This window comes from Myotis daubentonii, chromosome 1, assembly GCF_963259705.1.
Source record: "Myotis daubentonii chromosome 1, mMyoDau2.1, whole genome shotgun sequence".
NCBI lineage: Eukaryota > Metazoa > Chordata > Mammalia > Chiroptera > Vespertilionidae > Myotis > Myotis daubentonii.
Genome location: NC_081840.1, coordinates 162,764,438 through 162,779,368, shown reverse-complemented (window position 1 = coordinate 162,779,368; position 14,931 = coordinate 162,764,438). Strand labels below are relative to the sequence as shown.

General features: G+C 37.2%; 1 protein-coding gene across 2 annotated transcripts in view; it reads left to right on the top strand.

Annotated features, from left to right (window-relative positions):
* Nucleotides 1-13,704, top strand: part of BANK1 (B cell scaffold protein with ankyrin repeats 1) — a 319,366-nt gene extending 305,662 nt beyond the window's left edge. For both annotated transcript variants that reach the window (XM_059664464.1, XM_059664456.1), the window contains exons 12-17: nt 1,382-1,560; nt 6,134-6,197; nt 10,085-10,114; nt 11,134-11,189; nt 12,652-12,716; nt 12,979-13,704. In XM_059664464.1, the coding sequence (XP_059520447.1) occupies nt 1,382-1,560; nt 6,134-6,197; nt 10,085-10,114; nt 11,134-11,189; nt 12,652-12,711 (389 nt within the window). In that variant the 3' untranslated portion in view covers nt 12,712-12,716; nt 12,979-13,704. The remainder of the gene's footprint in view (nt 1-1,381; nt 1,561-6,133; nt 6,198-10,084; nt 10,115-11,133; nt 11,190-12,651; nt 12,717-12,978) is intronic.
* The last annotated feature ends 1,227 nt before the right edge of the window (nt 13,705-14,931 follow it).

The window sequence follows — 14,931 nt, the reverse complement described above, 5'->3', positions numbered from 1 at the left end:
TCCCATGGGAATTATGGGCCATGGAGCATTTTTAGGTGCGTGTGAATCTTTCCAGAAAGAAACCCTCTCTGAATCCCTGTTCCCAGATGCCCTGCTAGAGTGAGTTCTTTTCAAAACTGAGAGCGACATCAGAAGTCCTTCCAAGACTGCCCCGAGCCCCAAGTCCTCTTCACATACTTAAACCTGCCATCAAGTGCTCAAAGAAAATTCTCTTTTCCAGACTAACCAATCCCGACACTGTCAAAGAATCCTTATTCCTATCAAATTTTAATGCCCTCACTGTCTCCCTGCCCTTGTCTGTAAGCTCTGGAGACAATCTCGTTGATGTATTTCTTTCTTGAAGAAGGGACCCCAGTAAGGAGTGATTTCTCCAGGGACAGCTCATTAGTACACGGGGGTAGGACTACCTATTCTCTGCTTCTAGACTTGATGGGCATGTTTAGATTTGACAGTGCACAACACGTGTGCTGCTGCTGCGGAGTTACCAGCCCCTCCTGAGATAAGACAGTAAGTATGTTGGACTTCATAGAAGAGCTGCAAACTCAAATGAGTTCTGTAGCCAGGCAGGTAGCACATGTATCCATCCAGTGAGTGTCGGGAGTGACAGGGATGGGGGAGCCAGGAGAGCACGTAATAGTCCCAAAGGCATGCAGGTGGTTCCCGTGTATCTTCTTCAAACACCACGTGGGACAAATAAGACACTGAAGTCTCCCATGGCTGCAGCGTGCTCCCTCTGCACTTGAGGCCAGCTGCTGGTGAGGCATGAGCAGCCACACACAGAAGATCGAACCATCTAACTTTTTTTGTGTGAATACCTGGGCTGCTCCAAAATTAAACTCTTAAAAAGAAAGCAGTTCACTACAAAATGACCAGCAATTATTTATTTTAAAATCTTTCAGGAATAGACTTTCAAATGATCCGTACCCTCTCGTGACATTAGGAATTTGGTTGAGATCTCTTTTCCCAAAGCTAAAAAGATTATGTTTATTCCACAAATATGTAGTTTTAATAGTGTTAACATTTAGCTTACTATGTGGCAGGCACTATGCTAAGTATTTTTGTGCACATTTTTAAAGGAATCCTCACAAAAAGATCATGTAGTTGGCACTGCCCACGGCTAGTGCAGGGTAGAACTTTTGCTACTGTTTTTCCTCTCCTCTTTATTTTCAGAGATGCAACACATTATTTTTAACCATGGCTCTATGTTCCAGGCACCACCATCCTTAGGAAAAAAAAATCACTAACAATGTTTACTGATTTATTCTGTCTCTACTCCTCAACCAGCAAGAACAAGAAACTGAAGCTGCCTGTTTCTTAGAGTTTTTCCTTTCCAGTGTCATAGACTGACCTCTTGTTGAAATACCCTCCCCTGACATTGCAGAGAGACCTCGGACGGAGATCCAGGCCTTTTCCACTTTGAGGGGCTGTCTGGCTGCTGGGCAAGATGAACTCATCCTCCTGCAGGAGAAAGTGAAGAATGGGAAACTGTCTGTGGACCAAGCCCTTGAGAAATTTAAACACTGGCAGATGGGAAAGACAGGCCTGGAAATGATCCAGCAGGTAATGTTGTCCCCAATCCCTTCTGGAACATTCCCTCATGGACAGAGCTCCAAGCCTTTTTGTAAATGTTGAGTCTTCACAAGGAATACAGGCAACTGTTTGATTGATTTCAAATCGCCACAAAAAGTAGACGTGTTCAAACTACCAAATGAAGTTGAAAATATCCAGACTGCATGTTTACAAACCACTGGTGAATTCAGTCCCGAGACACAATACCTAACCAGCTTCTAAGGCTGTCGTTAGTACCATATAGTGAATGCTTTATGAATCTCATTGATGAAATTAGGGTGACTCCTCCATACATGAACATGTGTTCAAAATACAGAAGAGTAGTATTTAGACCAGACTTGAAACAAGAGAATGACTGAAATCATATCAGGCAGTAGTCGTAAATGCAACGTAGTATTATTATCTTCACTTCCCTTTAACCTGCCATGAGCATTAACTTCAGATAAACCTCATCTTGTCTTCTATAAATATAATTTACAACCTGTGAGGGGATTGGAGTAGATGGTCCAGTGATGAGAATAAAAACAAAATGCACCATATATCCCCCAGGACATTCCTCAGTGAGGGTATCAGGATCTTACCCTATGTATCCCACAGGCCTTCCTATGTCCAAAACATCCCAACGGTTTTTGTCTTCTCATCACAGAAAGCCCCAGTGTCTTAGAAACCAGTTGTCAGGCAGGTATTTGATGAAACACATTTAATTAGCTAGTTTAGGCCAAAGTACAAATAATCCCTAAAAGCTTAATACGCTGTCTTTCCTAAGGGATCCGTTTTTATTTTAAAACAATGCTCATGAAAACAATATAAACAATACGGCCCATCCGCAGGGCATAGTTTAGCCAAAGGGACTTCCCAGGACATCTGAGATGAGCCATGTCAGAACCCATCTGTCTCCAGGGGCAGCTCTAGCTGTGGGTCGGTGGTTAGACATGGTCCAGGCTTTGCAGTGCTAAGCAAGGGCAGTGACTTTGCCACACAAATGTAAGGAATGCTGATTGTCAAGTTTTGTAACTGATCATTGTTTATGCTTCTCAATCTGTGCCAGTACCACCACCATCAAACATCCCTCTGTCCTGAAACAGGTAAAATATGTTAAAATGCAGACATACCAATCACCCACCTGAAAGTGCTAGGTTATATGAATTTTGTTGAAATAAGTCAGTTGTATTTCAACCTCCTTTGACCCTTCAGTAATAAAGTTTACAATTTAGAGTAGTTCAACCTAAATACCTTCTTGGGAAGGACTTCACTAGTTGTTCTATTAAACACTTAGCTATTTCTATTTTGTTTCTGTATTTCCATTTAATGTTGTTTTAGAAAGAATTTAAGGTGATCAATACTCATTACTTTGAGACTGATTTCGCTTACCTAGTTTAAGGGACAATGGAATAATGAATATGGTTAGTCTTTATGCAAAACAAAATAAAACAAAACAAAATAACCTGTGTATTCAAAAAGAGACACTAAGGCTACTTTGCATAAGATCTAAAAGTTTAATAATTCTGATGGAATATTGTTTGAGGTATCAGTCAGTACTTTTTTTCTAGCTTTATTGAGATATAATTGATATAATATTGTATAATATTAAAGCGTTCAAAGTATTGATTTGATATTTACATATTGTCAAATGATTACCATTATAGTGCTAGCTAACATTTCCATCATCACATAATTACCATTTGGGGGGGTGGAGAGAGTGAGAACGCTTATTATCTACTTTCTTAGCAAACTTTTAAGTGTATAATACAGTGTTGTTTACTGTAATCACTGTGCTATACATTAGATCCCCATAACTTATCTTATAGCTGAAAGTTTATACCCTTTGACCAACATCTTATTGCCCACTCCCCCAGTCCCTGCTAACCACCATTTTACTCTCTTTCTATGAGTTTGACATTTTAAGATTCAACATAGAAGTGATATGAAATAGTATTTATCTTTCTTTCTCTGACATTTTTTACTTAGCATAATGCCTTAAAGGTATGCTCAACCTTTTTTCTCATGGCTGAAGAAGATTCATTAAACATATAATATATCATATGTTTAAATCACATCTTCTTTATCCATTCATCCATTGACAGACACTTGAGTTGTTCCATATCTTGGCTTTTGTGAATAATACTGCAGTGAGCATGGGAGTGCAGATACCTCTTTAAAATCCTATTTTCACTTCCTTCTGATATATACTCAGAAGTGAGTTTGATGAATTAAATGGTAGTTGTATTTTTAATTTTTCAAGAACATATGTACTATTTTCCTTAGTGACTGAACCAATTTACATTCCCACCAACAGTACTCAAGGTTCCCTTTCTTCACATCCTTCTAACACTGTTATCTCTTGTCTTTTTTATTATAGCCATTGTAACAGGAACGAGGTGATATCTCATTGTGGTTTTGACTTGTATGTCCCTTGTAATTAGTGATGTTGAGGATCTTTTCATATATATGTTTGTTATTTTGTGTGTCATTAATAGCTATTTCACTTCTGCTGCCCATTTTTAACCAGATTATTTGTTCTTTTCCTATTGAGTTATGAGTTCTTTACACATTTTTGATATTAACATCAGATACAGGATTTGCAAATATTTTCTCCCATTCTATAGGTTACCTTTTAATTTTGTTGATGGTTTCTTTTGTTGTGTAGGAGCTTTTCAGGTTGATGTAGCCACTCTTGTTTATTTTTATTTTTATTGCTTGTGATCTTGGGTATCATATCCAAAAAAAGTTGCCAAGACCAATGTTGAGGAGCTTTTCCCCTATATTTTCTTAGTCCTTAATATAAGGACCTGGACAGCAGTCAGAACAATAAAAGAATTCTTCCATTTTTTTTTAACATACACGGACCCACAGTCAATCCCACTTTTCATTATTACTTTTGTCATTTAAAAAAAAATATTTGTTTGTACCCTGAGGGTGAATCTATCAGAGATAATTATAAAGCCATATTATTATTGACAGAGGAATTATCTTAGGAAGCTAACAGGAAAAATGACACAAACATAGAGTTAATAATAGAAGAGTTTCTAGATGAGATGGTTGTAAAGGTAAAAGCCTTGTCTTTCGTTCTTCTCACTCCTGCTCATGTTCACTGAGTGCCTGAAGAACATTTGCTCCACTCTTAGGAGAGTACCTGTAAGGCAATGAAAACAACTCTTTATTTAGGAAACGTGATTTTTTTAGGTCTCAGGGGAAACTCCTAAGAAAAAGCGCTGCTCTTATGTTTTCTGCTAAAAGGGAGTTTTTGATTGTTAGCTTATTTTATATTGTGGTTAAAAAGAATCAAAGTTCGATGCAGAGTATTTGGAAAGCAGAGAAAGATCACAAGTTAGCTAGGAAGGGGAATCCAGTTATGTTTCCTTTGCTTCTGAGTCCATAGTTCTTAGAAGGGATTCCTAGAAAGGAGTGTGTACTACAGAACCTGTCAGCTCTGGCAGCGGCAAGTCACCACTGTGTCACTTGAAAGGACAGAACAGGACTGATAGCTGTGTCTTTAACCCCTCTTCCAAGAAAAAGCCGCAGAATGTATCAGTTACTCAGCCTGCCCTTATCTCGGCCAATGGGAAAGCGGGGGAAACTAGCCCAAGGCCAAAAGTATGTTAGCCACCCCCCCTGTCTTTGTGTAACCAGACCCTAGCTGCACCCTGCCCCCACCCCCAACCCCAAGCCCTATAAATTCTTTGTTCTCTTGGGACTCAGGGCTCTCTCTTGCATCCAGTAATGGAGGCGGGGGAGGGGGCAAGCGAGCTTGTATAAAAGACTCTCTGCTTTTGCATCGGATTTGGTGCTCCCTGGTGGATCTTTGGGGGGTCTTGAAATCTGGGCATAACACACTCTCCTGCTTTTGGTCACCAAATAGCCAATGTAGACCCCTTAAGGTGTTAGATTAGTAAAACAGTTCCCAAAAGAGCTGGGTTCTGGGTTTGATTCCTGACTCTACCATTTATATAACTGTGTGATTTGGGAAAGTTACTTCACCTTTCTATATCACAGTTTCCACAAGTGTAAAATGAGATGATGACATTTTTATCTACTTCATAGATTACTGAGGATTAAGTAAAATAATACATGCAAAGTTTCAAGAATAGCCCAGCTGGTGTGGTTCAGTGATTGAGTGACGACCCATGAACCAGGAGGTCATGGTTTGATTCCCGGTCAGGGCACATGTCTGGGTTTCAGGCTCCATCTCCAGTAGGGGCATGCAGGAGGTGGCCGATCAGTGATTGTCATCATTGATGTTTCTATCTCTTTCCCTCTCTCTTCCTCTCTGAAGTCAATAAAAACATAAATAAGTAAGTAAATAAATAAATCCTATATATAAAGAGCTAATATGCTAATTAGACCAAAGAGCAGAACAACCGTCCGGATAACCTTCTGGACCACCTTCGGATGAAAAAGCCAGGGCTGCGAGGCCCGGGGCTGTGAGGGCCATGCCCCTTGCACGAATATCATGCATCAGGCCTCTAGTAAATAAATAATTGGCTATAGTCGTTGGTGTTTCATCTTGACCCATGAACATTTGGGTAAATCTTGATTTCTGTTTCCTGGTTGTTTCCTCATTTAGGAAAAACTACGCCAACTACGGGATTGCATTATTGGGAAGAGGCCAGAAGAAGCAAATGTCTATGGTAAGTACAACTTGCCTATTATTCAAAAATGATAGTGTGATGAAGTGGGAAATACAAGGACTTTGGAGTCAAGCAGTCCTGACTTCATAACCACACTCCGTCACTGCTCAGCTGTGTGACCAGACAAGGCCTCTAATCCCTGGTACTCAGCTTCCTTGTCTGAAAAACAGGAACAAGTACACATATCTGAAAGTGGTTTAATAAGTTCACATATTAAATGCTTTCACCTTCTCTGACCCATAATGGACATTCAGTAAGTGCCAGTTACCCTTTTTTCCTTTGATTTCGATGTAAGTTGAAAACAAGATGATTCTGCTCCAGTTTCTTTTACATGAGCCATTATACAGAGTATTAAATTTTTAATGCGTCATACTTTTTTAATAAGTAGAATAGTCTCAATATAGTCAGTTCTCACAACTGTCCACATGTGGCTCATTTTAAATTGAAATTTCCTGTTGCCTTCTCCTGCAGCTAGCCTGCTTCTTGGCAATGCAGATTCCCCTTGCTAACATTTAACAGTTTTGCTCTCAGGCAAAACAAAAAACAAACAAACAACACTCACCTTAATGTCAACACAAATCAAGCATTGTTAAGATGGTAAATCCTCTCCAAAGATAAACAACACATTCCAAAGTTGAAAATAAATATATTCTTCCTACCTGACCACTCTTTTCCCAAGTCCCTGCTTCTGCCAGATAATTAAAAACTAACAACCACTAGCAAAGCTTGCAAGCGCTCATTTCTTCCATTTTCAGTAATAGTGCATAGCTTTTAGCTAGTGCTTCATGTTGAAAGTCACCCTGTTAAAAGTCACCCTTTTCATATTATTGGTTTGTTATCTACTTTTTAATAGAGAATTCTTCTAGCTCTCTTAGAAATGTTTTCTAAAAAAGAAATACTATCTAAAATAATTAAGTCCATAAACAATTTACAGATAACTAAAGTTCTATAAACTTCCATTCTAATGTGGGATGAGGTGAAAATTTTAACAAAGTATAAAATTACAAAATATATAAATAATTTTACTAAGGACCATTAAGTAGTAGTAGTAGTAGCTAATATTTATTGACTATCTACTATACAGCTAGCATGACCTCATTAATTTCCTATAATAACCTTTTTAGGTAGGCATTAGTTCCAATTTATAAATAAGGAAGCTAAGACTCTGAAACACTAAGACAATCGAAGACACATAGATTAGAAACTAAAATCTATCTGTTTGAATCCAAAGTCAATGCTTTTAATCATTGATATCCTAATTAGAATTGTACTAGTTCTCCTTCCAGCCAAAGTGGAGTAAGTAGTAGCAAATAAATTCTCCCACTGTGGAGAACACTAATACTGGGCAAAAATATGAGACAACTGCTTTCAGGAAGTGGACAACAGAAAACCTAAAACTAGAATCCCAGAGACAAGCAAAACTTCTGTAGTCATTCCCATAATTCCCAGAGACTAATTTCCTGACTACAAACTGTGCAAAGCAAGGCAGTCCTATTAAACTGAGGAGACAAAGATCCAAGACCAGGGAGTGTGTGCGGTGGTTCACTGAAGCAGTAGCTGTGTAGAGGTAGCCTCAGAGGGCGCGAGGGACTCCACGGGGCTTGTGGCTGAGAGATGAACTCTGTGCACATGCAGAGCAAGACCACTCGAGGCACACAAGATAGCAGTTTCTAGGGCACTGAATGCAGAACAGACTCTAGAACAGCCGTGGGCAAACTACGGCCCGCGGGCCGGATCCAGCCCGTTTGAAATGAATACTGAAAAAAAAAGACCGTACCCTTTTATGTAATGATGTTTACTTTGAATTTATATTAGTTCACACAAACACTCCATCCATGCTTTTGTTCCGGCCCTCCGGTCCAGTTTAAGAACCCATTGTGGCCCTCGAGTCAAAAAGTTTGCCCACCCCTGGTCTAGAATTTAAGTGGAGTTAGAAAAAAGCCATACTGGGACATGTGAGTTCCTGCCCAGACAGAGTGGAAACACTTTGTTAAAATACCTGGCATTCTGCTGTGATGCCATGAAATGTAAGGTGTAAGGACCATGACTTAGAGTGGGACCCACTGTAGACCCACCATAACAAAGTCTAAAACCAAGCCGCTATAAGATCCACATGGAACACAGAAAAAAAACACTCTGATATTTTACATCTACCTGCTATGTATAATTTTCTGTTTCCAATACCCCCTCACCCTATATAATGTTTTCAGCATTTATAATATTACAATTTTGCTGTCTGTAAATTCTCTGATTTTATTTATCTGAAAATGTCTTTATTTCAACAAATGTTTGAAGGGCATTTTCTCTGGATTTACAATTCTAAGTGGTCATTTTTATTTTCAGCACTTCAATGATATTATTACATTCTATTTAGTCCTCCACTATTTCTGCTGAGAAATTAGTGAGTATTTCTATCCTTTTTCCTCTATATGAAATGTGACTTTTTTCTCTGGCTACTTTCAAGAATATCTCTCTATTTCGGTTTGAAGTAGTCTGACTATAGTTGCCTATGTGGAGTCCTCTTAACAGTTATGCTATTTGGAGGGGTTTTTTTAAGTCCTTGAAACTCTATGGAGATGGTTTACATTAAATTTGGCAAAAGTTTTGGCCATTATTTTTTTTAAATGTTTTGTCCAAAACTCACTCTTGTCTCCTCTGGGACTCTAATTATATTCATGCTACACTGTTACATTGTTCTACATACATGTATCTGACGCTCTGTTCTTTTTAACCATTTTTATCTTCCTGTTCATCATATTGAATAACTTCTATTGTTTTGTCTTCAACTTTATTAACTCTCTGTTATATCCAATCTTCTGATAAGCTCATCTGATAAATTTTTATTTCTTTTATTATAATTTTAATTTATATAATTTCCATTTAGTTATTTTATATAGTTTCAATGTTTTGCTGAGATTTCCTATTTATTCACTTCTTAAAACCGTATTTTTTATGAAGTTAACTGTTTATCAGAACTACAGTCAAGCCTTAGCTGAAGTCAACAATGGGATCATCTCAGGTTTTTATTGATGGTTTTCATTTGCTTTTCTATGATTTATATTTTTCAGTTTTTTCATATCTCTGCCTTTAAAAAAACAAGTACTGTACATTATAGATAATCTTCTGTATATTCTGAATTCTGTAATATTCTTCTGATGTGTTTGATTCTGGTTTTAGCAGAGAGTTCGATTACTGACGTGAACTTATGTAGGCTTGGCTTTGTGGTTTTTTCAGGGTTGACTTACAGAGAGCCCCATATCTTTTCTAGGCCCTCAGTGGGACTAAGCCTACACTTAAGTTGGGTGTTAAACATACAAAATAGGAAAAAATATAAAAACAATCACAGATATTATACTGAGTGAAAGATGCTAGACACAAAGGAGTATGCTCTGAAATTCTAGATAAAACTAATTTACTAAAGATAGAAATCAGATCAGAGGCTATCAGAAATATTGGTGGGGTGAGGATTGATGTAAGGGGAGAAAAATTTTCCCTTTCCTAACTGGCTGTATAAGTTTGTCAAAATTATACTCTTAAAAATGTTTGAATTGTACTATATGTAATTATTACTGACTAATGCTAATTTCAAAAAAGAATGGAGTAGCCCATGCTAAAAGACTATCAAAGCAGAACAGCAAGCTCTTATTAAGTGTCAAACATATCTAAAATCAGACCTTGGGACAAGCACCAAGAGGAAGAAAAGACACAGGTAATAAAAGACATGGTTTCTCACACTTAGTGGATGGAGGTTAGTATTTTTTAAATCAGATTGTGAAATTTCATGCTCACCTTAAAGATAAGTAACAATAAAAACAACAAAAAGAAGAAAGCTTAGAATAAATATTATATCAAACCCAGTAGATGGTTTTTGTCTTTTTATTTTCTAGATAAGCTCACCATCGTGCACCATCCAAATGGTAAGTGCTCAGTATGTATGGGAGGATTTAGGACTAAGTCAACACACATAGTAAACCGACTCCAATACACATTAAACCTGATATTATTAGGCAGATCAGTGTATCATCTCACATCGATTTTGTATTTATATGTAAAACCACTTGATAACCAATAAATTGTGAGAGAGTTTTAGACTAGCACTGCTAGGGGCCTTGCTATATAGCAAAAGAAGCTTGCACTTTGAACTCTCCCTGACCTGGCTCTTTACAAGTTACTAGTTGTGACCTTTGTCAAATCACTTAAACTCTTTGGGCCTCAGCTTCCTCATATGTAAAATGTAGATAAGAATTCTGCCACGGGAATTGCTATAAAGATACACATAAATAAGAGCTGATGTTTGATGAGTGGAAGTTGTTGATAGAGCCAATGAAATTGGAATAGCACTTGAGTGATTCACTTTAGTGTGATGGGGAGGAATGTGCACAGAATCTTGGGAAGGCAGAGAGGAAATAGAGGTCAGCGAGGCAGCTGTTGGATAATCAGAAGCAACTGTCTATGGACTGAACCAAAGCACTGCCTGTGGGAATGGGGAAGCAATAGAAGTGAGCAGTGTGGCTGGGATGGAAAACGGGAAGCCTGTGCTACAGGCAGGAGGGTGGTAGCATGTGCCAACGGGAGGTATTAGGAATCATTTTTCTTAAAAAGTGTATTTTGCTATTGGTGAATCCTGGTACATGGGAAAAAGAAAAATAAAGGAAGAAAGAAAAATCAAGTGAGGGCTGTTATTCAAAGGTGTTGCACTGTTTCTGAGCTGAAGCAACTCCTTTTTGTCCCACCCAAGTGAATCTTTATGAGAAGGATAAATTAATAGCATACTTGCCAAGGGTGCCTTTCAGTATGCCCTTTTCTCTCTTTAGTAATTGTTCTCTTTACCCATATCCTACTCTTTGGATATATACATATTTTTAAAAGTCCTGAATAAATGAATTATTAAATGTGTGAATGACTAAAGAGATAATAACAGAGTTTGTATTTCTAGGTAACGAAAGTGTCCACAATGAAAATACTTTATATAGCATGCCCCTCGGCAATAAGGTAGGTTGTATTTATCTTAATTTTTATAAAATGCAAAAAAAAAGAATTTTGTTAAGACCATAAGAGCCTTCTATCTTGATTATGCTTTGAAACATTTTGAAAATATGAATAAAATAGGTTACATAAGCATTTGTGTGCAAAATCCTTGAGCAATAATTTAAAGAACTCAACTGTTTGGCAAAAAGCAAGGAAGGAACTTGATCAAAGGAAAAAGGCATTGAGGCCAAAGCATGGCTTAGTTCCACATGCATGCACCAAATACATCCTCGAGGAGGTAGGAAGACATCATCTTTAGCAATAAGAATATAATGAGTCTATTTGTCTCACAATGTACACAGTTCTTATTGTCTAGTTATAGAAAAAATTATAGTATATTGTTCATGTAAATATGCATTACTTCACATTCTAGAGTGAACTAATAATAAATTGCTGATGGGAAGCTAAAAATAACACTAAACAAAAACAGCAGCAATTGAAAACCAAGATCAGTTCAAGACAATACTGATAATGACCTGAACACAAATTTTTTTCATAAAAATTGTGATTCCCACTACCTATACATATGGAATGCAGAAAATGTGCACTGTTACTCCAAGTCATTGGCAGCTGGATTTCTTGCTAAAATCCAGAATTAGAGCCCTTGGTAAGTTCTCGTAATAAACCAATTTTAGTGTACCAAATTTTAATTACCCTCAATATCTCTAATGTTTCAAATAAATCATAAGTAATCATAAAAGCCATTCACTCTTAAGAACTGATTGAAGTATTTGCATTTCCAGATCATTCTGTGACCCACCAATGGGCTACAGACCTAATGAGTCTATAATATATAGGCTCATTAAACTCACTCTGCTATAGCAGAATTATGGGGTAACACCTAGGCCAGTGGTGGCGAACCTATGACACGCGTGTCAGAGGTGACACGCGAACTTGTTTTTTTGGTTGATTTTTCTTTGTTAAATGGCATTTAAATATATAAAATAAATATCAAAAATATAAGTCTTTGTTTTACTATGGTTGCAAATATCAAAAACTTTCTATATGTGACACGGCACCAGAGTTAAGTTAGGGTTTTTCAAAATGCTGACACGCCGAGCTCAAAAGGTTCGCCATCACTGACCTAGGCCCAGGAATTTATGAAAATATCTTTGTCAAATGAAGATCCTTCTATAAAAGCTAAAGGACTGTACAACCATGACATGTCATTTTGGAGTAAGATTTCGGATAAGAGAAAAGAATACAAATTACCAACACTGGGAAATAAAATTTGAACTCGGGATTTTGATGAAGTTGAGCTTTACAATGATTCTTTCTTTTTAAGATGGAGAATTGTCTTGTCAGTTGCCTCTACAAAGTTGTTTTTGTGTGACTGTGAAAGGCAACTATGACTTTATTATGTTTCTTTGCTCAGTCTAAAAAAATGGAGAAATAGTAGCTAGCTCTTTATCTTTTTTTTTCTCAGCCTCCTGCTCGACTCCAAGTTGAAAAGGAATTTGGTTTCTGTTGCAGAAAAGATCACTAAGGAAGGTAAGAAAAACAGCTATATTAAAATAAAATAAAAAACCTAAAGCAGCCTTATTAGGAACTTGAAGGAATCATTTGTCTAGCAAACAGAATACTCTTAAATATTTCATTTTCTTCTTCTGAAAGAATAAACACATGTATTTTTCAAGCCAAAGGTGATTGTTCCTTAGAAAGATTTATGTATGGGGGTGATATCATGCTAGCTAATCAATTTCAATTGATGATTCATTATTCACTAATACATTTCCTGTGATCTCATTTTCAGGTTATTATAATGAAACAGGAATCTGCAGACACTGTGCTTTCTGGGTGAAGCAAGCTTGCATTTGGATTTGCTGTCTTCAGAGCAAATCTATACTATGAAAGAAAAAGCAGCCCTCTGGATTTCAGATTTTATTATTGCCACAATTTATTGACATTGCATCTGCTTCAGATGGGTATATCAAGCCTAAAATTGAATGCCCCAGCAATTGCATTCTTTGAAAATGAAATTCTTGCATTTTACAATGCACTTTTCCCACTGAAGCAGCTATTCCCCATTTTGAAAACGGAAGGAAAACAAGAGCAGAAAAGTAAAATGCTCTGTAGCAGTTATGGGGCCTCTTTTAGGCACTAACCTTAATAAATTACTCCTTTTGTTCTTGGAATAACCATGAAAATACAAATTTGTTCAACACATATTTGCCTTTTCAGTGGTTGGTCCATTTTCTGAATTTCTCATATTCAAAACTAACTCTTGTCACATCATGCTTGCAGAAACCTTCCCTTATTTAGTGTTTATTTGGATGTAATCCTGAGAAAATTGTTTTCCTAATTTTTTGTATCTCATATTAATATCAATTTCTACAACCTGTATCCCTCATTAAAAGACTTATAATTTCATCAAATTACTTCTTAGGCACACCTTACTAGCTTAGAATAGAAAGTGGATTTCCCATTGTATGATTTTCATGCACAATTGCTGCAAATAAAATAAATGCTTAAAGCTAAATCAATACATGAGAATTAACCACTAAATTCTTCTGCTTACCAGGTTACTGAGAGAATCTACCAAAATTATTTGAAAACAAGTGAACTTGATTAATTTCACTGTGTAGTGCCCACAAAGTAGAATAAACACAAATGCTGTTTTTCTAGCTTCTAAACAGTGATAGGAATGACTATTTTTTAAAAAGTGATTCTGAAAAATATTGACCAGAGGTTTCTCAAAATCGTTAACATTCTTTTAAAAGCTCATCAGCCCTAGCTGGTTTGGCTTAGTGGATAGAGCATCAGCCTGTGGACTGAAAGGTCCCAGGTTCGATTCCGGCCAAGGGCGTGTACCTTGGTTGCGGGCACATCCCCAGTAGGAGGTGTGCTCTTGCACAGCTGATCGATGTTTCTCTCTCATCGATGTTTCTAACTCTCTATCCCTCTCTCTTCCTCTATGTTAAAAATCAATAAAATATATATTTTAAAAAACATAAAAGCTCATCAATTAATCGGTTTAATTAATCCCTATAGAAGGTGCTTTTGATTATTATATTTGGAAATTCAGCCTATATATTCACATCCACGCTTTCAAGAAATGACATGCTGTTCCACGCACTGAGCCCCCATCTGTGTGGATTGTTGCACCCAGACAGTTAGGGAGAGCAGTAGGAAAACTGACCGCTTTTCTATCATTTTCTCCATTTATAAAATGTAAATGTATGCAACATCTGTAAAGTTAAAACTTCCATATTTTCCTGTGACTGATGCCTACAGTTACACCATTAACTTTAGTCTTATTAAAACTGTGAAATTCAGTGACAGGTAAAATGTTAGCTTTCCTGATTATAATGCAATTAGATCATCTCTTACCTGAGACTTGGTTAAGGGTGGAAGTGGGAGACAAGGCCTGAGTGTTTTCAGATCTTTAACATGGATGGAAATCTAAATTCAGGATCTTTGAAATTCCACCCTTGTGGACTGGGCTAACTTAGAATAAAATCATGGGGAAAAGCCCATTTAATAGCCTCTTTCCCAAAACACTCTGACCCTTGAAATCTTTCACTTTGCCATCACAGAGACACATGGAAAAAAAAACCGAAAAATTTGAGATCCTCTGTATGCTTCCTTTACTATTTCTCATCCTGTCCTTAGCTGATTAAGCTTTGCCAGAAGGAAAATAAGGTTAGACAAGGTTGGAGTTGGGGGATCAGGAGAGTCCATATTATACCTATTAAATGGGAGGAAG